Source organism: Gymnoscopelus microlampas, assembly GCF_963454915.1.
Source record: "Gymnoscopelus microlampas genome assembly, chromosome: 9".
Taxonomy (NCBI): domain Eukaryota; kingdom Metazoa; phylum Chordata; class Actinopteri; order Myctophiformes; family Myctophidae; genus Gymnoscopelus; species Gymnoscopelus microlampas.
The window spans coordinates 202913-227939 of NC_139946.1; the positions used below are offsets into that span (position 1 = coordinate 202913).

A 25027-nucleotide genomic window follows, 5' to 3' on the forward strand; every position below is an offset into this window, starting at 1 on the left:
CACTTTGGTGACATTTAACTGTAACTTGTTCCCAGTACATTCTGAGTGGCTGCTGACTGTGTGACTTGGCTAAAAGTGGCCAAATAGAAGCCCAATCCACAATACATGAGCCCAGAGGTCTTCCTTATGACTAAACTGACACCCACTTTCTTAAAAATATCATGGGTCTAAATAGCCTTTTCAGGCTGAGAGAAGCACTTTGTAGACATTTGGCTGTAACTTGTTCCCAGTACATTCTGAGTGGCTGCTGACTGTGTGACTTGGCTAAAAGTGCCCAACAAGAATCCCAATGCACTATACATGGGCCCAAATGCCTTCCTTATGACAAAACTGACACTCATTTTCTTTAAAAAAATCATTGGTCAAAATAGCCTTTTCAGGCTGAGAGAAGCACTTTGGTGACGTTGAACTGTAACTTGTTCCCATTACAGTCTAAATGGCTGCTGACTGTGTGACTTGGTAAAATTGGCCAAATAGAAGCCCAATCCACAATACATGAGCCCAGAGGCCTTCCTTATGACAAAACTGACACCCACTTTCTTAAAAGTATCATGGGTCTAAATAGCATTTTCAGGCTGAGAGAAGCACTTTGGTGACATTTGGCTCTAACTTGTTCCCAGTACATTCTGAGTGGCTTGTGACTGTGTGTTGTACCTAAAAGTGCCCAAATAGAATCCCAATGCACTATACATGGGCCTAAATGCCTTCCTTATGCCAAAATTGACACCCATTTTCTTAAAAAAATCATTGGTCAAAATAGCCTTTTCAGGCTCTGAGAAGCACTTTGGTGACATTTAACTATAACTTGTTCCCAGTACATTCTGAGTGGCTGCTGACTGTGTGACTTGGCTAAAAGTGGCCAAATAGAAGCCCAATCCACAATACATGAGCCCAGAGGTCTTCCTTATGACTAAACTGACACCCACTTTCTTAAAAATATCATGGGTCTAAATAGCCTTTTCAGGCTGAGAGAACCACTTTGGTGACATTTGGCTGTAACTGGTTCCCAGTACATTCTGAATGGCTGCTGGCTGTGTGACTTGGCAAAAAGTGCCCAAATAGAAGCCCAATCCACAATACATGGGCCTAAATGCTTTCCTTATGACAAACTGACACTCATTTTCTTTAAAAAATCATTGGTCAAAATAGCCTTTTCAGGCTGAGAGAAGCACTTTGGTGACGTTTAACTCTAACTTGTTCCCAGTACATTCTGAGTGGCTGGTGACTGTTTGTTGTACCTAAAAGTGCCCAAATAGAAGCCCAATCCACAATACATGAGCCCAGAGGCCTTCCTTATGACAAAACTGACACCCACTTTCTTAAAAGTATCATGGGTCTAAATAGCATTTTCAGGCTGAGAGAAGCACTTTGGTGACATTTGGCTCTAACTTGTTCCCAGTACATTCTGAGTGGCTTGTGACTGTGTGTTGTACCTAAAAGTGCCCAAATAGAATCCCAATGCACTATACATGGGCCTAAATGCCTTCCTTATGCCAAAACTGACACCCATTTTCTTAAAAAAATCATTGGTCAAAATAGCCTTTTCAGGCTCTGAGAAGCACTTTGGTGACATTTAACTGTAACTTGTTCCCAGTACATTCTGAGTGGCTGCTGACAGTGTGACTTGGCTAAAAGTGGCCAAATAGAAGCCCAATCCACAATACATGAGCCCAGAGGTCTTCCTTATGACTAAACTGACACCCACTTTCTTAAAAATATCATGGGTCTAAATAGCCTTTTCAGGCTGAGAGAAGCACTTTGGTGACATTTGGCTGTAACTGGTTCCCAATACATTCTGAATGGCTGCTGGCTGTGTGACTTGGCAAAAAGTGCCCAAATAGAAGCCCAATCCACAATACATGAGCCCAGAGGTCTTCCTTATGACTAAACTGACACCCACTTTCTTAAAAATATCATGGGTCTAAATAGCCTTTTCAGGCTGAGAGAAGCACTTTGGTGACATTTGGCTGTAACTTGTTCCCAGTACATTCTGAGTGGCTGGTGACTGTGTGTTGTACCTAAAAGTGCCCAACAAGAATCCCAATGCACTATACATGGGCCCAAATGCCTTCCTTATGACAAAACTGACACTCATTTTCTTTAAAAAAATCATTGGTCAAAATAGCCTTTTCAGGCTGAGAGAAGCACTTTGGTGACGTTGAACTGTAACTTGTTCCCATTACAGTCTAAATGGCTGCTGACTGTGTGACTTGGTAAAATTGGCCAAATAGAAGCCCAATCCACAATACATGAGCCCAAAGGCCTTCCTTATGACAAAACTGACACCCACTTTCTTAAAAATATCATGGGTCTAAATAGCCTTTTCAGGCTGAGAGAAACACTTTGGTGACATTTGGCTGTAACTTGTTCCCAGTACATTCTGAGTGGCTGCTGACTGTTTGTTGTGGCTAAAAGTGCCCAAATAGAATCCCAATGCACTATACATGGGCCTAAATGCCTTCCTTATGACAAACTGACACTCATTTTCTTTAAAAAAATCATTGGTCAAAATAGCCTTTTCAGGCTGAGAGAAGCACTTTGGTGACGTTTAACTGTAACTTGTTCCCAGTACATTCTGAGTGGCTGGTGACTGTTTGTTGTACCTAAAAAGTGCCCAAATAGAAGCCCAATCCACAATACATGAGCCCAGAGGCCTTCCTTATGACAAAACTGACACCCACTTTCTTAAAAGTATCATGGGTCTAAATAGCATTTTCAGGCTGAGAGAAGCACTTTGGTGACATTTGGCTCTAACTTGTTCCCTGTACATTCTGAGTGGCTTGTGACTGTGTGTTGTACCTAAAAGTGCCCAAAAAGAATCCCAATGCACTAAACATGGGCCTAAATGCCTTCCTTATGACAAAACTGACACCCATTTTCTTAAAAAAATCATTTGTCAAAATAGCCTTTTCAGGCTGTGAGAAGCACTTTGGTGACATTTAACGGTAACTTGTTCCCAGTACATTCTGAGTGGCTGCTGACTGTGTGACTTGGCTAAAAGTGGCCAAATAGAAGCCCAATCCACAATACTTGAGCCCAGAGGTCTTCCTTATGACTAAACTGACACCCACTTTCTTAAAAATATCATGGGTCTAAATAGCCTTTTCAGGCTGAGAGAAGCACTTTGGTGACATTTGGCTGTAACTGGTTCCCAGTACATTCTGAGTGGCTGCTGGCTGTGTGACTTGGCAAAAAGTGCCCAAATAGAAGCCCAATCCACAATACATGAGCCCAGAGGTCTTCCTTATGACTAAACTGACACCCACTTTCTTAAAAATATCATGGGTCTAAATAGCCTTTTCAGGCTGAGAGAAGCACTTTGGTGACATTTGGCTGTAACTTGTTCCCAGTACATTCTGAGTGGCTTGTGACTGTGTGTTGTACCTAAAAGTGCCCAAATAGAATCCCAATGCACTATACATGGGCCTAAATGCCTTCCTTATGCCAAAACTGACACCCATTTTCTTAAAAAAATCATTGGTCAAAATAGCCTTTTCAGGCTCTGAGAAGCACTTTGGTGACATTTAACTGTAACTTGTTCCCAGTACATTCTGAGTGGCTGCTGACCGTGTGACTTGGCTAAAAGTGGCCAAATAGAAGCCCAATCCACAATACATGAGCCCAGAGGTCTTCCTTATGACTAAACTGACACCCACTTTCTTAAAAATATCATGGGTCTAAATAGCCTTTTCAGGCTGAGAGAAGCACTTTGGTGACATTTGGCTGTAACTGGTTCCCAGTACATTCTGAATGACTGCTGGCTGTGTGACTTGGCAAAAAGTGCCCAAATAGAAGCCCAATCCACAATACATGGGCCTAAATGCTTTCCTTATGACAAACTGACACTCATTTTCTTTAAAAAATCATTGGTCAAAATAGCCTTTTCAGGCTGAGAGAAGCACTTTGGTGACGTTTAACTGTAACTTGTTCCCAGTACATTCTGAGTGGCTGGTGACTGTTTGTTGTACCTAAAAGTGCCCAAATAGAAGCCCAATCCACAATACATGAGCCCAGAGGCCTTCCTTATGACAAAACTGACACCCACTTTCTTAAAAGTATCATGGGTCTAAATAGCATTTTCAGGCTGAGAGAAGCACTTTGGTGACATTTGGCTCTAACTTGTTCCCAGTACATTCTGAGTGGCTTGTGACTGTGTGTTGTACCTAAAAGTGCCCAAATAGAATCCCAATGCACTATACATGGGCCTAAATGCCTTCCTTATGCCAAAACTGACACCCATTTTCTTAAAAAAATCATTGGTCAAAATAGCCTTTTCAGGCTGTGAGAAGCACTTTGGTGACATTTAACTGTAACTTGTTCCCAGTACATTCTGAGTGGCTGCTGACTGTGTGGCTAAAAGTGGCCAAATAGAAGCCCAATCCACAATACTTGAGCCCAGAGGTCTTCCTTATGACTAAACTGACACCCACTTTCTTAAAAATATCATGGGTCTAAATAGCCTTTTCAGGCTGAGAGAAGCACTTTGGTGACATTTGGCTGTAACTGGTTCCCAGTACATTCTGAATGGCTGCTGGCTGTGTGACTTGGCAAAAAGTGCCCAAATAGAAGCCCAATCCACAATACATGAGCCCAGAGGTCTTCCTTATGACAAAACTGACACACACTTTCTTAAAAATATCATGGGTCTAAATAGCCTTTTCAGGCTGAGAGAAGCACTTTGGTGACATTTGGCTGTAACTTGTTCCCAGTACATTCTGAGTGGCTGGTGACTGTGTGTTGTACCTAAAAGTGCCCAACAAGAATCCCAATGCACTATACGTGGGCCCAAATGCCTTCCTTATGACAAAACTGGCACTCATTTTCTTAAAAACATCATTGGTCAAAATAGCCTTTTCAGGCTGAGAGAAGCACTTTGGTGACGTTTAACTGTAACTTGTTCCCAGTACATTCTGAGTGGCTGGTGACTGTGTGTTGTACCTAAAAGTCCCCAAATAGAATCCCAATGCACTATACATGGGCCCAAATGCCTTCCTTATGACAAAACTGACACTCATTTTCTTTAAAAAAAATCATTGGTCAAAATAGCCTTTTCAGGCTGAGAGAAGCACTTTGGTGACGTTGAACTGTAACTTGTTCCCAGTACAGTCTAAATGGCTGCTGACTGTGTGACTTGGTAAAAGTGGCCAAATAGAAGCCCAATCCACAATACATGAGCCCAGAGGTCTTCCTTATGACTAAACTGACACCCACTTTCTTAAAAATATCATGGGTCTAAATATCCTTTTCAGGGAGAGAGAAGCACTTTGGTGACATTTGGCTGTAACTGGTTCCCAGTACATTCTGAGTGGCTGGTGGCTGTGTGACTTGGCAAAAAGTGCCCAAATAGAAGCCCAATCCACAATACATGAGCCCAGAGGTCTTCCTTATGACTAAACTGACACCCTCTTTCTTAAAAATATCATGGGTCTAAATAGCCTTTTCAGGCTGAGAGAAGCACTTTGGTGACATTTGGCTTTAACTTGTTCCCAGTACATTCTGAGTGGCTGGTGACTGTGTGTTGTACCTAAAAGTGCCCAACAAGAATCCCAATGCACTATACATGGGCCCAAATGCCTTCCTTATGACAAAACTGACACTCATTTTCTTTAAAAAATCATTGGTCAAAATAGCCTTTTCAGGCTGAGAGAAGCACTTTGGTGACGTTGAACTGTAACTTGTTCCCATTACAGTCTAAATGGCTGCTGACTGTGTGACTTGGTAAAATTGGCCAAATAGAAGCCCAATCCACAATACATGAGCCCAAAGGCCTTCCTTATGACTAAACTGACACCCACTTTCTTAAAAATATCATGGGTCTAAATAGCCTTTTCAGGCTGAGAAAAACACTTTGGTGACATTTGGCTGTAACTTGTTCCCAGTACATTCTGAGTGGCTGCTGACTGTTTGTTGTGGCTAAAAGTGCCCAAATAGAATCCCAATGCACTATACATGGGCCTAAATGCCTTCCTTATGACAAACTGACACTCATTTTCTTTAAAAAATCATTGGTCAAAATAGCCTTTTCAGGCTGAGAGAAGCACTTTGGTGACGTTTAACTGTAACTTGTTCCCAGTACATTCTGAGTGGCTGGTGACTGTTTGTTGTACCTAAAAGTGCCCAAATAGAAGCCCAATCCACAATACATGAGCCCAGAGGCCTTCCTTATGACAAAACTGACACCCACTTTCTTAAAAGTATCATGGGTCTAAATAGCATTTTCAGGCTGAGAGAAGCACTTTGGTGACATTTGGCTCTAACTTGTTCCCAGTACATTCTGAGTGGCTTGTGACTGTGTGTTGTACCTAAAAGTGCCCAAATAGAATCCCAATGCACTATACATGGGCCTAAATGCCTTCCTTATGCCAAAACTGACACCCATTTTCTTAAAAAAATCATTGGTCAAAATAGCCTTTTCAGGCTCTGAGAAGCACTTTGGTGACATTTAACTGTAACTTGTTCCCAGTACATTCTGAGTGGCTGCTGACTGTGTGACTTGGCTAAAAGTGGCCAAATAGAAGCCCAATCCACAATACATGAGCCCAGAGGTCTTCCTTATGACTAAACTGACACCCTCTTTCTTAAAAATATCATGGGTCTAAATAGCCTTTTCAGGCTGAGAAAAGCACTTTGTAGACATTTGGCTGTAACTTGTTCCCAGTACATTCTGAGTGGCTGGTGACTGTGTGTTGTACCTAAAAGTGCCCAACAAGAATCCCAATGCACTATACATGGGCCCAAATGCCTTCCTTATGACAAAACTGACACTCATTTTCTTTAAAAAAATCATTGGTCAAAATAGCCTTTTCAGGCTGAGAGAAGCACTTTGGTGACGTTTCACTGTAACTTGTTCCCAGTACAGTCTAAGTGGCTGCTGACTGTGCAACTTGGTTAAAAGTGGCCAAATAGAAGCCCAATCCACAATACATGAGCCCAAAGGCCTTCCTTATGACTAAACTGACACCCACTTTCTTAAAAATATCATGGGTCTAAATAGCCTTTTCAGGCTGAGAAAAGCGCTTTGGTGACATTTGGCTGTAACTTGTTCCCAGTACATTCTGAGTGGCTGGTGACTGTGTGTTGTACCTAAAAGTGCCCAAATAGAATCACAATGCACTAAAAATGGGTCCAAATGCCTTCCTTATGACAAAACTGACACTCATTTTCTTTAAAAAAATCATTGGTCAAAATAGCCTTTTCAGGCTGAGAGAAGCACTTTGGTGACGTTGAACTGTAACTTGTTCCCAGTACAGTCTAAATGGCTGCTGACTGTGTGACTTGGTAAAATTGGCGAAATAGAAGCCCAATCCACAATACATGAGCCCAAAGGCCTTCCTTATGACTAAACTGACACCCACTTTCTTAAAAATATCATGGGTCTAAATAGCCTTTTCAGGCTGAGAGAAACACTTTGGTGACATTTGGCTGTAACTTGTTCCCAGTACATTCTGAGTGGCTGCTGACTGTTTGTTGTGGCTAAAAGTGCCCAAATAGAATCCCAATGCACTATACATGGGCCTAAATGCCTTCCTTATGACAAACTGACACTCATTTTCTTTAAAAAATCATTGGTCAAAATAGCCTTTTCAGGCTGAGAGAAGCACTTTGGTGACGTTTAACTGTAACTTGTTCCCAGTACATTCTGAGTGGCTGGTGACTGTTTGTTATACCTAAAAGTGCCCAAATAGAAGCCCAATCCACAATACATGAGCCCAGAGGCCTTCCTTATGACAAAACTGACACCCACTTTCTTAAAAGTATCATGGGTCTAAATAGCATTTTCAGGCTGAGAGAAGCACTTTGGTGACATTTGGCTCTAACTTGTTCCCAGTACATTCTGAGTGGCTTGTGACAGTGTGTTGTACCTAAAAGTGCCCAAAAAGAATCCCAATGCACTATACATGGGCCTAAATGCCTTCCTTATGCCAAAACTGACACCCATTTTCTTAAAAAAATCATTGGTCAAAATAGCCTTTTCAGGCTGTGAGAAGCACTTTGGTGACATTTAACTGTAACTTGTTCCCAGTACATTCTGAGTGGCTGCTGACTGTGTGGCTAAAAGTGGCCAAATAGAAGCCCAATCCACAATACTTGAGCCCAGAGGTCTTCCTTATGACTAAACTGACACCCACTTTCTTAAAAATATCATGGGTCTAAATAGCCTTTTCAGGCTGAGAGAAGCACTTTGGTGACATTTGGCTGTAACTGGTTCCCAGTACATTCTGAGTGGCTGCTGGCTGTGTGACTTGGCAAAAAGTGCCCAAATAGAAGCCCAATCCACAATACATGAGCCCAGAGGTCTTCCTTATGACTAAACTGACACCCACTTTCTTAAAAATATCATGGGTCTAAATAGCCTTTTCAGGCTGAGAGAAGCACTTTGGTGACATTTGGCTGTAACTTGTTCCCAGTACATTCTGAGTGGCTGGTGACTGTGTGTTGTACCTAAAAGTGCCCAAATAGAATCACAATGAACTAAAAATGGGTCCAAATGCCTTCCTTATGACAAAACAATTGCAGCTATATATATATATTTTTTTTTTTGTAAACATAGAAAATAATGCAGTCCTTAGGATGAATTCAAAAGCAATTGTTTCTTTAAACACAACTGTGTTTCATGGTGGAAGAAGTACACAGACATTTTACTTAAGTAAAAGTAGCAATACCACAATATAAAAATACTCTATTACAACTAAAAGGCCTGTTTTCAAAATGTTACTTAGCCTAAGTAGCCTAACTTACTAGTAACTAAAGTTTTCAAATAATTGTAGTGGAGTTAAAGTACAATATTTGCCTCTGCAGATGTAGTGGAGTAGAAGTAAAAGTACAGTAATACTCCAGTAAAGTAAAAAACACCTCAACATTATTCATTAAACTCTAGGCACCCCAACCTGGAATCAAACCCTGCTTTGCAAATTGTGAGGCCAACCTCTACTCCACTACACTACAGGACATGTCTTGTTCTCTATGTTCTGTGCACTACTCCTTGGAAAGTCAGAGATAAAAAGCTTGCAGCTCCCAAAGCTGCTACTGTCTGAGAGCAGTAACTAGTAACTATAGTAGTCAACTAAAAGCATTATAAACTACTGTCCGGCACAATTATATTGTTTTAGAATGTGAAACAGAGTTAAATGAACACAGGAGAGTATAATGTACTAACTAACTAAGGACCCCAATTTAAACAAGCCATGTGGCTTTCTTATTCCTATTTAGCAGCCAGCTTCCTATTTAGTCGACCTTGGATTTGAACTGTACTTTCATGTGCTTTTTGTGTGCAAACTTCTAAATAAAGTATTCAATCAATCAAAAAACTTTTCATGGTTGGAAAAACAGAGAGAGAATGAGAGTTTTCATCTGAAGAATTGCTGGGATCCACAGAAAATCTCTGCTATCAGTCTGTCTGTCAACGACATGCAAATTACCTGGTTTAGCACCTGGCCAGGGTCTTTTGTTTGTCTCTAGCCACACTTCATTGTCATCACAATGGACTTAGAGCCCAGGAGTTGTGCCCTCCCCCCACACACACACACAAGCACACTTTTTCAATTGCAGTTTGTTTTCATTTGATTTCAAGTGGATTTGCTAGTTTCGTTTTCAGTTTGTGAAAAGGCTTAGTTTTAGTTGAGTTTTTGAATTAGTTTCAGTGTTAATTTTAGTTGTATTATTGTAAGGGTAGTCAGGGGCAATATTCAACAAGCTCAGAATAGTGAAAATGGCAGATCTACAAGCTCACAACACGTTGCATTGCTATAACTGCTGTTGTCATCGGCTGTGTGGAGACAAAAATGAAAACTGATTCAGATTTTTTGCTTAATCATTCTGAATCAGCTTTGCTTAATCATTCATCAAAAGTTATGAAAGCTCTAATGAAGGAACGGGACTCAACTGGTGACGTTGACGGAGAAGCATCAGAAAGATTCATCAGACTTACAAACATCCCATCAGAGAGAATTTGATGCATTTGGGGTTGACCTTAAAAATGCAGTCGATGCCCAGTTAGTACTGAAGACAGAGAGAAAAACTCTTTTGTTACCAAAACTCTGGTTTGGTAACAAAATGCAAAGTGTGTTATAAATAAAATCCGTTATTATTATTATTATTACTCTCAGAAAGTAGCAGCTTTGGGAGCTGCAAGCTTTTTATCTGACTTTCCAAGGAGTAGTGCACAGAACATAGAGAACAAAACACGTCCTGACCCCATAGACTCATCACTGTACCAGTAGTGTAGTGGAGTAGAGACTGGTCTTACAAGTTTCAGAGCAGGGTTTGATTCCAGGTTAGGGCGCCTAGAACATTCATGTGCATAATGTTGAGGTGTTTTTTTTACTTTACTGGAGTATTACTGTACTTTTACTTCTACTCCACTACATCTGCAGAGGCAAACATTGTACTTTCACTCCACTACAATTATTTGAAAGCTTTAGTTACTTTGCAGATATAAATTGTTATATTATAAAACATACATATTAACCACTTTAGCCCTATTTTATACCACGACCATTTGAAAATAGCCGATCTACACGGTAGATTGGCTACTTTAAAACATTTTAGTACTTTTGGTACTTTAAGTATATTTTGATGTACTTTTACTCAAGTAACATTTTTAACACAGGCCTTTTAGTTGTAATAGAGTATTTTTATATTGTGGTATTGCTACTTTTACTTAAGTAAAATGTCTGTGCACTTCTTCCACCATGAAACACAGTTGTGTTTAAAGAAATACTTGCTTTTCAATTCATCCCTTATTTTCTATGTTTACAAAAAAATAAAAATAACGTTCACTTTTAAATGCATTCACCCTTCCCCTGTTGCTAATAATAATGTAGAGTTCATGGACTCACATGCGCCACATGGTGGCCGTTCAGCCACACTACACCTTAAAAAAAGGTGTCAAATGTGGCACCACCAAGTAGTAGTGGCGCCTCTGTGGCACCACAGAGGCACTCAGATGGTATTACTGCCATTCTCAAGTGCTGGTAACCACTGTACCCTTAGCCAATCAGTAATTGGCATCGGGAGCGTGTGTGTTGCTCTGTGCATCGCCTGGGGGCGCTGATATCCCATAGTGAGTAGTAAACGGAAAACCGTGGTAAAACCTTCATTCACCACCACCCTTATATAGATGGAGACTCTTAGGGACCATATGTTGGTCAACCAAAATCACAACAATGGTACAACTATATGATCGACACACTAGCTACCGGCGTTCCCCTTGTCCTTTGAACTTTCACATTTTTTAACACTTAATTCAACAGAGATTGGTCATTATGCTTAAACAGCTAAAATGTAACGAGAACAACCCATTTTTATTACAAAAAAAACAAAAACAATTATACATTATTAACATCAAGGTTTAGAGACATTTGTTTATTCATTAACAAATAGAAAACAGATTGAACCCCTTACAGCACAACAATTTACAAAGTGAAATTAATCGCTCGTCCTAATTCACCTCACTTTGAGAGGACACTTGAAACCGCACGTATGTCGACCAGTCAAGCCCTATTTCATACTTTGTCCCACAATGGTATCGCACGGAAATAGCCGATCAACAAGCTATCACGATACGTCACGGGACGGCAATAGTTTGTCAATCACCTATTTACCTTTTTTTTATTTATTTTTTTACTTCTCTACACCAAAAGGTACAGTGGAAGACCATATAGCACCCAGCTCTTTTGCCTGTGGAAATGTGCAGTTGATCAGATCAGCAGGACAGTCAGACATACAAACAAAGCCGTTTATTTAGAAAATAACCTTGATCTAGATACATACCAGGGTGGTGTCAGAAGTGGGATGCTACGGGTTCAGCGGGCACAACCCGCACCATCTTCATTGGCTGTATTGTGGGGGGTTTTCTACCTCAGACAAAGTACACCACCCACACCCTCCCCAGTAGACAGTAAAATGATTTGTGTTCATTGTTAATCTATCTCTGAAAAGTGCAAATGGAAACAAATCACCTGTTAATCCTGAGAGAGTGCAAATGGAACCAAATCCACCCGTAATTCTGTAGAAATGGAACCAACGCAACCTTAATTCCGGAGAGAGTGCAAATGGAACCAAATGCACCCGTAACTTCAGAGAGAGTGTAAATGGAACCAAATGGCCTGTTTATGTATGGGTCAATTAGTTTCATTTGTACAGTGTACCTGAAAGGTCATGAGCTCTGGATGGATAGCAAGCATTCAAGGAAGAAGGAACTCAAAATATGTACACAGCACACTATAAAATCCAGAGGGTTTAATTATGAGAATGTACGGTAAATATGGACCTTTATGGGTGCATTTTTTTTAACATTCTCAACCCCCCCTGGATTAGACTGGGAAAAAAAACATTATTTATTTTCTATTTCAATAAGGTATTCACCCTCAAAAGCCACAGGATTCATAGTCAGAGCTGCAATCTGTAACTTGTCATTCCTACCCAGGATTTGAACCATGCACCAAATTTCACCAAGAAGCAATCCTCACTTTGCCTGGGGAAATACTTTCAGATCAAGATACCAATTTTGTCAGGAAAGCTGAATCAGGAAACAGAACCCCAATAAGATGATTTATCAGCTTAACTTTTACAGCATTCCAGTTCCATTCTTGTCTACAATTTGTTTGTTACATCACTTCCAATTTCACTTGCTTATCCTGTATCCTGTATGAGTTCTCTGTCCGTCCTCCTATCACAATACACAAAACAGAAAAATATAAATTATAAATTAAATTTTAAAACACTTAGGATACACTGGGGTAATTTCAACGTCTACTCTACGCTTTTGGGTTTCATCCCAGACAGTTTTTAACTTGACTCAATATGTACATATTGTACATATATATTGTACATTTATAACACACATGTCTGTTTCTAGTGACTAATGTTTTCCTTCTAATGCTTGAGGAGGCAGTATTTCTTTTGAATTACTTTACTTGTTAATGTATTAGTTAATTCATTTATTTTCTGTTTTCTTTAAGGAAAAAGAAAATTCCCCCCTCATGCATTAAAAGGACAATATCAGTCACCAGAACCAAAGATGGTTTAAAGTTTAAACTTTAAACGGTTTAACTTTAAACTTTAAACGGTTAAAATGGAGTTAAAGTTACAATGGGTTTATATAGGAAAGTGGCATGTCTGATAAAATGCATATCAAATATCTAAATATTAAATCAAGAAAAACTGTCTTAGGTGCACAGAAAAGCCTGAGTAGATGTCAAAATGTGTTTTAAAGTGAAATACCTCTTAGTTCCAAACGGCAGCTTTAACAAAACTATATATTGCATCTTTTTGCCGATAAAATTAACCCTTCTCCTCTCACTAAACCGTACCAACCATGTAAATGAGAACACATACAGTAAGAATATAACATCTATCATATAAAATAAAGTCATTAGCAGCTCTGAATAATGGACTCTCTAGGCAGGGATCACTTTGAACATGTGGAAAATACATGCCCGCCGTGCTAACCGAGAAACCTGGGTTATTAGATTACAATATAAAAGAAGACGATAACAAAACAAAATTCTAAATATTCGTAATAGCACAGTAATAATGATATATGAATCGAAAACAGCAGGGGAAAAAATATACTTTTTGCATGGGGGTGGGGGGGAGAGGAGGTATGTGCACAGTAAAATCCGCAGTGTCCATTTATCCATTTGGGCCTAGCAGTGTATAGGGCATAGCAGTGACGGCCATGTTGTGGTGCCACAGATATAAAACCCATTCATTTTCTTTCCCACATAGATTTCCGAAAATATGCATATACATTATTTTAAGCCTGGAACCAAGTTATCCAGGCTCCTGGTGAATCATGACCATAAAACAGTATTTAACTATATTTATAATAATAATATAATACATTTAATAAATGTCCTTTATTTTAACGGTTTTCGGTTTTAACGTTTTTCAAATATTTTTTGACACAGAAGCAAATGTTTTATGGTTTATTTATTCACCAGGAGCCTGGATGGCTTGGTTCCAGGCTTACACCAATTTATATAAATATTTTCAGAAATCTCTATGGGGGAAAATCAATGGGCTTTCTATCTGCGGCACCACAAAAAGGCCGCCACTACTATAAATAAAATAATATTAATAATATTGGTCCCCACTACTTGGGGTGTTTGTTTTTTTTGTCACTGTATATTTGCACATACGTGAAATGTGTCCTCTGCATATGCCCTATACGATGGATCCTTGCCGTATCTCGTAACTCGGCGAGAGTACAAATATAACCAAATGGAACCTTGGTTACATTTGCACTCTCTCCGAGTTCAATTAGCGCTGAGGATTTCAGTGTGTGGGGGTTCAGGAGTTCAGTCACAAAGGATTCAGTCAGGACATCCAAGCGTACTGGTAGGTTTGAAGGTTCTCTGCAGAAGGTTCATTTTAAAGTCCAGGAGGCCAGAAGCGCTGACTGAAGGCCATCAAGTCCAAATTGTGCTCTTATGTTGACCTTTGACCCTCCACTCTTCCCTCTCCATATTCCTCTCTAACACTATGCCACAGACTATTTTTTCCTCACTGACCAGGCTTATACAGTATATCGTTGCTGTCGGGCAGAAACCAGCTAACCATTTTGATGCTTATCCCCCCCCCCCCCCATAAATCAGTGCTATTGAACACCCACAAAGGGGGGTGGAGTTAGCTGGTTTCGCTGACTCCAGGCTCCACCCCCTTTTGACCTCCAACCTCATTGTGAGCTTGGAGGTCCATTCAGCTGTTCCTATCAATGATGAACAAAACCTCCTAACTCCACTTTTTATTTTGTTTTTGTCATTTCCAGACATTTTGGAGTTGGCTGGTTTCTGCCCAACAGCAGAGATATAAAATAAAAAAGGCTATTCTTTTGCTACTTTAATTTACTTTGTTTATTTGGACAATGCACATTAATGAACATTCAACGGTTGAACAAATTCAATCAGCTGAACATGATCTCATGTGAACATGCCGGATTTAGCTACAAGCTCATTTCCATCCACAGTCCACACGTATAAAAAAATCACACCCTGTGTGAAGAGAGTGGTGCCTTTGATGAGCCCCGTATTGACCCCCGTATTGATGTTGTCATCAATGTTTGTTTATTGGACATACATACATACGGACACACGGACAACATCAGATATAGGAGTGGTTGGCACCACTTAACAATTAAATTTAAATAATTAGGATACCATACCTACTGTAAAGCCTATAAATGACTAAAAGCCTGACTACCTACTAGTAGCCTCGATCTCCAGGCTTTTTTATTTTTGCTCAAAAATAAGACGTTCCTGGAATAGGAAGTGTTTCATTTCCCCAACCAACCAGAGTGCTCCAAATGTTGTGACGTCAGGGGTCTCAATAGTCCATATTCACACGGCGGCCATTTTGGAATTTAACATAGCGCATGCTGTGGCAACTGGGGTGGCAACTGGGGTGGCATTTCATTGACTTAATGGCAATATGGCCGCCGTGTGAATATGGTCTATGCTGCACATTGGGGAGTAGGAGGGGCACGGGGCGGGGGCTGACAGACAGATCGGTGAACCAATAGGATCCGGCAGATTTTTTCTCCGGAGATTTTGATATCAGAATCGCTAGGGCAGTCTAACCTACTAGTAATGCGCAGGCCGACCCGTAGCCAGCAGGTCCCACGGGTTGAACCGCAGGGCAGGCGGACGGGTTATAGATACCAACGCAATTATCGTGGGGCGGGGTGAGGTGGGTCAACCCACAAAAAAAACCCATCCCGGTACCTTCTCTCTCTCTCCTATTCTGTCTGAGTCTGTCACTCTCTCTCTCCTCCTCTCCTGTCTCTCTCCTCCTGGAATCATGAAATTATGCACAGCTGCATCTAACGATATCCCCGCTGTGTGCCAACTTTATCTTATAATGTGCCATGTAATGTTGTGGTAGGACATTCACTGTAGGATATCTATCAATCGTTTAATGTTCTCTCATACACAATTAGAAAGGACAGGAAAAAATTATTAATTGTCCCTGAGCTAAACCGAACTTGTAGGCATATTAGCCTACCTGATGCTGAATATGGTTCTGTGCCGTCGCTCCGTTTCCTAAATGCTCTCTCTCTCTCTCTCTCTCTCTCTCTCTCTCTCTCTCTCTCTCTCTCTCTCTCTCTCTCTCTCTCTCTCTCTCTTCTTGGATCTCCGCGATTAATTGTAGCCTGATCAAGTACTGCGGCTTTAGTTTAGAGTGAATGGACTAGTGTTGCACAGCCAGCTCTCTTTTCTTTTTTGTTCTGTTTAGCAGGTTACGCAACGGGCTGGGTCGTTGTCGTTGCTGTCCGGCAGAAACCAGCTAACTCCATTTTGACACTTTTGCATTTTTTCCATAAATCAGGGCCATTGAACACCCTTTACGTCTGTGTGTTGGTAAAACAAATATTGAACCAATGAAAAGCATTAAAAAGCGCTTCTGACTTTCTGCTAAACCAGCGAAGTCCACCGAGTTAGATGGTTTAGCTGACTCCAGGCTCCACCCCCTTTTGACCTCCAACCTCATTGTGAGCTTAGAGGTCCATTCAGCTGTTCTTATCAAATTAACAAAACCTCCTAACCTTTTTTTTATTGAAAAATGAACATTTTGGAGTTAGCTGGTTCCTGTCGGACATCAGAGTCCAATCCGCACAGGAGTCCAATCCGCCCCAACCTGTCCCGCAAAAAATATACTTTTTGCGGGACAGGTTGGGGCGGATTGGACTCCTGTGCGGGGCGGGTAATAAAAAAACCTGAACCGCGCATCACTACTACCTTAAGTCTTCCAAAAATGGAAACAAAATATCTAATGCCTAATTTAAAATAACTGATAATTACAGTTTATCGAGTGTCTGTTCAGTTCACGTGTCTGGGACATTGTTTTAGTTGAGTTTTAAAGGTAAACAGGGTGGGGCTTTCCCCTAGACTGAGTGTCTAGTAAGTGTAAACACACTTACTCAACGGAAATAAATTATGAAAAATAAAACAAGTTTGTAGGTAGTTAACCTAAACCTACTGGTTCCTTCTGGGGAAATGCCATTGACTCGATACGTAGGTGGCGGTATTCAATTAATAAAAGTTTCTCCATCTGTTTTATTTTATGGCAAAAAAAGTGGAATTTACACAAAAAGGTATGGGTTCTGAGAGGCTATCAAAAACCTTGTTTCAGTGAGTTGCATAAAGTATTTTTTGTTTTGTTTTACTAAAGTGTAGACCGTGTGTACGCATTGTAAACCTGGTCACTGAGGAAACAACCATGGCAGAGCATTAGAGAGAACTCGCAAACGCTACGGAACAGAGCTAGCCCCCTCCATCAGCCTTGGGAAATCGCATGGTGGATTGGAAAGACATTGGGCCTCTTCTAACTTCCTTCACAGGTGTTACCAATGAATATTAATGAAGGCTCTGTTCCATTCTGGTCAGGGTGCTGATATTGTGCATGTTGGCTCACTAGAAACACTCCATTTTGGTTCCCAAATGGCCCCTTATGGTGGGTGTGTAACAAATGGAACCAAATTTGGTTCCATTTGTGCACTCTCAGAGTTATGGGGGTCCTTGAAAATAAGACAACCACTATGCCACACTAAATGGAACAGAGCCTTAATTAGTATCATTGGTAACACCTGTGAAGGAAGTCAGAAGAGGCCCAATTTTTCTCCAAAATGGCTGCTGTGCATAGAGCCTATTATGGCTGCGACTCTGGTCTTTGGCCTGGCCTCTTCTGGGTCTTGGCGTGGTGGATTATGGCTGCGACTCTGGTCTTTGGCCTGGCTTCTCCTGGGACTTGGCGTGGTGGATTATGGTTGAGACTCTGGTCTTTGGACTGGCTATGTTGCATAGTGGTCAAAGCTTCCCAGGTACTCCAGTGCTGCCCTGTAGCATAGCTGGTACTGGTCCTGAAAAGTTTAAGGGTCCATGTCAGTGGTGGAAAAAGTATGCACATGTTGTACTTAAGTAAAAGTATCAATACTGCAATGTAGAAATACTCTTTTACAAGTAAAAAGGCCTGTGTTCAAAATGTTAATTTAGTACAAGAGTACAAAGGTATAAAAGTATTGGCATCAAAATATACTTAAAGTACCAAAAGTAAAAGTACTCAAATGTTTGAAAATAGCAGATCTACAAGACATCTACAACAGCATTTTCAAATAGCCTAGGTATAAAACAGGGCTAAAGTTGGTTAATGTATGTTTTATAATGTAATCATTTATATCAGCAAAACAACTACACTTTTGAAATAATTGTAGTGGAGTAAAAGTACAATATTTGCCTCAGTTGCGACTTTGTTCAACATTTAAAAATTGTGTTGCATAATCTCTTAGTGTTCTGTATGGACGGACTCATGAAACAAACATGTCACTATTTATACTCAATCCGGGAACCCATTGTCAAAGAAAAGGGAGAGACAGCGCCCTCCACTGTATTTCCTTTGCATTTGACTATGAATAGGCTCTATGCACAGCAGCCATATTGGGAATTAATTGGCCCCCTTCCTTACTTCCTTCACAGGTGTTACCAATGATACTAATTAAGGCTCTGTTCCATTTAGTGTGGCAGAGTGGTTGTCTTGTTTTCAAGGACCCACATAACTCTGAGAGTGTACAAATGGAACCAAATGGACCCTTACGGGTAGGGGTGTCACGATTCACTTACCTCAGGATTCGATTCAAAATCGATTCCTAGGGTGCCGATTCGATTAAAATTGCGATTCTGCGATTAATTGATATTCGATTCGATTCTGCGATTTATTGCGATTTTCTAGGGTGCCGATTCGATTAAAATTGCGATTCTGCGATTAATTGATATTCGATTCTGCGATTTATTGCGATTTTAACCATGAAAAGTTGAATCATACACTTCAATGCAGCCAGATCCTGTCAGGCAGTCTTTCTGACATTGATTTCAGACAAATTGCCAGTGAAAAAGGTACTAACTTATAAAAAAAAAATATATATATATATATTTTATTTTTTTCCAAAAAATCGATTTTAATATTTTGAATCGATTTTTAAAATCGTGGCATTAAGAATCGCGATTTATTCATGAATCGATTTTTTTTGACAGGCCTACTTACGGGTCCATTTGGTTCCATTTGTACACTCTCAGAGTTACACACCCACCATATGGGGCCATTTGGTAACCATAACTAGCCAACATGCAGATATCAGCACCCTGACCAGAATGGAACAGAGCCTTCATTAGTATCATTGGTAACAGCTGTGAAGGAAGTAAGAAGAGGCCCAATTTCTTTCCAATATGGCTGCTGTGCATAGAGCCTAATAGACCGACGATGACTGGAAACAGGCGTTTGGTCTCTGCCCTCAGCCCTCCACTTCCGGTGCTGCGCCTATGTTTTCATTCCCACTAACACCATTTCTCCCACGTAACATGGATAATTTTGGTTATAAGCCCACTTGTTTCTATAATGGAAGAACAAGTTAAAATGTTATTAACTGTCCGTGGTTTTGTCGGCTCCAAGGACGCTATTGTTAAATTAATTTGGGTTTGTTTCCAGTGCGAAGCGAACGCACAGATGTAAATCCCGCCCAGTACATTTGATTGGGTAAAGCGCGGCCCGCTTCCTGTATCTAAGGCACGTCCACTTGTTGGCCACTGTTGACACGTTCTGAACGGGGCTCCCGGGAGATTCAGTAGCGCAGCTCTGAATATGTTCTTGAGAGATTCATTTAGACTAGACTCTGGTCTAAACAGTGACTAGACTATAACTACTTGATTCCATGTGAAGTGAGATGGTGCCGGTACCTCCGTCTGCACCATGGCAGGTCTCTGGGTTCTCAGGGTTTTGACGGTCTGGAAGAGATCCACTACTCCCTCATACCGCATCCTCTCCAGCACGATGCTCAATGTGATGAACACGCCCGTCCTCCCCACACCAGCACTGGATGAATGACACACACATTTAACATCTTTATTTGTTATCTTTCACATTTAACAAGAAATTCTTGAACACAAACATAAGTAGATGCACAAACTTGGTCAAACTCAACAACAAGTGCTTCAGGATACAGATCACGGGTACAGGAAGCATCGCCTCCTATATGGCGGCTGCCAATTATCACAGACACTGAACAGAATTTTGCCAATGCCTTAGCTCTTGGCTTGGGCATTCCTGCAATCTGCAGGCCTCTCACAATTGATTTATGGTCATTACCGAGGCTTCCAAATATGAACACAAGCAGCTTACTTGTGTAACCAAGCTGTATAATAGCAGCCTTAAAGGGATAGTTCACCCAAAGAGTAACTTTTGTTCTATCGATTAGTCACCCCATGGAGACTTGAATTCATGGATATTTTTAGTTTTTTGTCGCATTCCTAAGCCAATAATTTGATGACCAGCGGACCAGTAGGCAGTGGTTCCAGTAGGAGACACAAAGGAGTCTCTTTGTGTCTCCTACCGGAACCGCTGCCGGTCATCAAATTATTGGTTTAGGATTGCGAGAAAAAATCCATGAATTCAAGTCTCCATGGGGTGACTAATCAATAGAAAAAAAGTCATTTTGGGGGTGAACTATCCCTTTAAGACGTTGGTACTTAAAAACCTTGGTAAGGAATGCCTCAGGCTGTGTGGTACATGCCACTTCCAAAATGGTCACTTCTCTACTGTCCTCAACAACAACATCTGGTGTATTAGCTGTAACATCTGATTGCACATCATTATTGCACAGTTTGAACATTGCAGTTGAAACACAAGTGCTTATACATTTTGGCAGATGATGAAACATATGGTTACATCGAAAGCGATATTTAAGCCATTTTGAACCCGGAACACTTTAATCCTAACCCTAAGGGGTGCTGTACTGCGGTTCTGAGCAATTCTGTCTGTCAAAATACATGGGCAGAAAGTTTGGTGATGTAAGCAAACTTGCCATTCTGAGATGGCCTGTTTAGACACGCCCATTCTGAAAATCTCTGAAATGAGAATGAATGACTGAATGTTAAACAAAAATATTTTTTGGGGTACAAGAGACACTGGGGAGCCCAAAAAATACCTAAAAAATAAAAAAAAGTGAAATTCATGGTGTGTCTCCTTTAACTGTGTAATCCTAATCCAAACCCTAATTATATCCGCCTCTAAACCCTGCCTGTAATCCTTAAAGGGACTACACCATGAATTTAAAAAAACTAGAAAAAGTGCTCCTCGGAGCACAGGTCTCCGCCAGGTCAGGTAGGTTATTGTGGCCTCCTGGTGGCTTATAATAGGCCAATGTGAAAAGGGTGGCATTTCTTCTTAGGCCTTTCAATGGGACACTGCATTCATGATTTGAGGCATTTTGTTCCAAAAATGTGTTTTGCTAAATTAGACCTGCTGGTGGCGCTATAAAGGTCAATGTGAATGTTGAAAAGGGGGGCATTTCTTCCTCGGCCTAGTGGGAATCTGCATGCAAACTTTCACGGAAATTGCACACTGCATTCATGTTTTGAGGCATTTTGTTTAAAACTGACCAATCCTGCAAACTTTGGAAGCCACTGTAAGCCAAATAGGATGGAATATGAAATATTGGACAGATCCATCAGAATCACATGACTATGGAGATGCAGTGTACCAATTTGCGTGTTTTTTGGACAGAATCTGAAGGAATAATCTCCAAAAATGTATTTTACATAAGTCGGCCTCCTGGTGGCGCTGTAAAAAGCAGATGTGAAAAATGCAGTCCAATGTTTTTCCTTTGCCTCTAGGGAGTGTGCGTGCAAAGTTTCACGCAGATCGGTGCAGTTATGGTTAAAAATGCAAATCGGCCAGTTATAGCGTCACCATGAGGCTGATTTGAAAATGTTCAAGTGGCATTTCTTCCTCGGCCTAGGGAATGTGCGTGTGCAATTTTATGGAAATGGCAAGCTGCGTTCATGATTGGAGGCAATTTGTTCAAAACGGACCAATCCTGCAAACTTTGGAAGCCAACCTTAGCCAATGAGGATGCAATATGGGAAATCGGACAGATCCGGGTTGATCACATGACTATAGAGATACTGTGTACCGATTTGCATGACGTTTGGTTAAAAGCTGTAGGTGTAAAAAATGGGTTTTGCACAAATCGGCCTCCTGGTGGCGCTATAACAGGCCCATGTGAAAAATATGGGGCAGAGGTTCTGAATTGGCATTCAGGGAGTGGGTGTGCATAGTTTCGCAGCGACCGGGCCAACGGTGCCGGAGATTAGCTGGTAACACACAGACAGGACACACACACACACACACACACACACACACACACACACACACGGACGGAAGGACGGACGGAGGGTAAAACATACTCTCTCCGCCATGCCTTTCGGCCTGGCGGAGACAATAATAATAATATTTAATATCATATTGTTTATGTCCCTCAAACGTTTTTCAAAAGGTTTGAGCCTAAATCAAGCCTCAGATATACTCATTCCAACTAACTTCTCTCTGGCTTATAAAGCACTTTCACCTGCAATACCACATTGTCCTGTTTGGCACGGGGCGCTATTGAGCCAGTTTGTATGCATGTTATCTCCTGGTTCTGTGTGGGAAAAAAAATAATAATAATAAGAAAAATAAAATATTTTTAAAAATATATATTTTTTTGGTTGGAATTGAAAAACGGGAGGAATTGTTCCCTGATGTGACGTAGGCACAGGGACCAAATCAGTTTGGCCTGTTTTTAGACCAATTTACAGAAAACCCCAGATTTACTGTGAACGCCTGAGTGTTCAAACTGGGGTATTTTTGAGGATAGAAGAGAGGTAGGGGAGACCAAAAACACACAAAAAAGAAGAAAAAGTTAAAATTCATGGTGTATCCCTTTAAACATAAAACTATTAAAGGCCTAATCCTAACCTCAAACATGAATGTTTTATGCATTGTAACCATAGCTTTCAATGCCATGACAAAGCTCTCTCTCATGGGGACCTAAAAATGTCCCCATAAGATCAGCTTTTTCAGGTTTTAACTATCCTTGTGAGGATGTTGAGTTCCTATGTAGATAGTAATACCTGACGCTTGCCTGACACGTGCACAAAAAATCAAATCACACACCTGCACACGCACACACACACACACACACACACACACACACACACACACGTGTGTGCTTGCATGCATGCGCATACACACACACACACACACACACACACACACACACACACACACACACACACACACACACACACACACACACACACACACACACACACACACACACACACACACACACACGCACGGTTACCTGCAGTGCACAGCGATGGGTCCGTCTTGGCCAAACTGTTCCTTTGTTTTATGAACTTGTCCAATGAAGTCGATGAAGCCCTCCCCCGTCTTGGGAACGCCCTGCTCAGGCCAGTCAGTGAACTGGAACTGTCGGATCGTTCTGGACTGCCCATCCTGAGGAGCGCAAAGGGAAAATAATGGGCCTCAATCACAGAGCCGTTCGTAAAGTTCTACTGACATTTTAGTGTAGTTTGGCGACTAAGTAAAGACCCGAAGTACTCAGATATTTTACTTAAGTAAAAGTAGCAATACCACAATGTAAAAATACTCTGTTACAAGTAAAAGGCTTGTGTTCAAAATGTTTCTTGAGTAAAAGTACAAAAGGGGTAGTAGTTAGGGGGGAAATGGGGGGAAGGGGGGGATGTGACGGTCGAAGGCATGGGTCCCATCGGGGAGCAGCAGATTAGCGGGGGGGGGGGGATTCAGGCGGTTCGAGGTGGCAGCGAACTGAAGGGTCAACGCCTGGGTCTCAGCCCTTAGAAGCGGCGAGTTGCTCGGTGAGAAGCCGCATCTGAAGGGCTTGTTTGGCCATCCTGTCCTGGCAGGAGGTCCTCAATAGGCTCTATGCACAGCAGCCATTTTGGAGACAAATTGGGCCTCTTCTTACTTCCTTCACAGGTTTTGCCAATGATACTAATGAAGGCTTTTACGATGGTTCCCAAACTTTTAATTTCAAGGACCCCCATAACTCTGAGAGTGTACAAATGGAACCAAATGGACCCGTAATGGGTCCATTTGGTTCCATTTGTACACTCTCAGAGTTACACACCTTTTAAAATGCACAATATCAGCAACCCTGACTCTGTTTGACCAGAATGGAACAGAGCCTTCATTAGTATCATTGGTAACACCTGTGAAGGAAGTCAGAAGAGGCCCAATTTTTCTCCAAAATGGCTGCTGTGCATAGAGCCTATTGGACGATGTCTTCTCTGTCAGAAAATGTAAGGATGGGTTGAGAGCCCATGGGGGCGGGAGTGAGGGAAATCAGAAGGTGTTTTTTCTTCGTCCTTCGTCTCCGTAAAACCAGGGTGCTCGTCCTTGATTACAGGAAGGGGAGCAGGTAGGGGCTGAGCCAGTATCAGCCATGGTGGTATCCTCTTCTTTCACTTTGAAGAGGGGGGAGGTGATAAGAGTAGATTTGATGGAATCCATCGGCTAAATCTGCTAATATCAAACTTTGTTCGATTATACTGTTAAGGGGATCGGAAGATGAAACAGACCGATCTTCGTTATTCGTAGATTTACGAGAACCACGGGGGAGTCCAGTAAAGGATGGGCTTTACTTACTGGAGTAAGGGCTAGAAAGCTTATAACCTAAGTTATTTGAAGGAATAATTAAAGGTTATAAGATAGATAGCTTAATCGACTTAAGAGGTATTAGGAAAACGTTATAATCGAACAGCTGAAAACGGAAGCCTACAGATAGATATAGGCCAGGAGGATGACCGTTACGTCATCCTTAACAAAAAATAGGCCTAGAGTGGTTATAAATATAATAATTAATTTCTGCAAAGTAACTAGTAACGAAAGTTTTCAAATAATTGTAGTGGAGTAAAAGTACAATATTTGCCTCTGAGATGTAGTGGAGCAGAAGTAAAAGTATTGAAAATTGGAAATACTCCAGTAAAGTACAAAAAACTCAAACTTTTACTTAAGTACAGTACTTAAGTAAATGTACTTAGTTACTTTACACCACTGCGTACAGTTTTATCAGATGATGGACCCCCACCTGTTCCCAGAGGAATCAATAAAGGTATCTATTTGTTTGTAATCAAATGACCACATGAGCCTATTCTACATTGTGCCACGCCCC

General features: G+C 41.1%; 1 protein-coding gene across 1 annotated transcript in view; it reads right to left on the minus strand.

The window, feature by feature from the left end:
• Positions 1-17654: 17654 nt before the first annotated feature.
• The window catches only part of LOC311051253 (receptor-type tyrosine-protein phosphatase F-like), a 254763-nt gene continuing 247390 nt past the window's right edge, over positions 17655-25027 (minus strand). Inside the window, exons 34-36 of the mRNA XM_084065737.1 lie at positions 23174-23328; positions 19728-19863; positions 17655-17860 (exon numbers count right to left, since the gene is read on the minus strand). Of these exons, the coding sequence (XP_083921863.1) occupies positions 17792-17860; positions 19728-19863; positions 23174-23328 (360 nt within the window). The 3' untranslated portion in view covers positions 17655-17791. The remainder of the gene's footprint in view (positions 17861-19727; positions 19864-23173; positions 23329-25027) is intronic.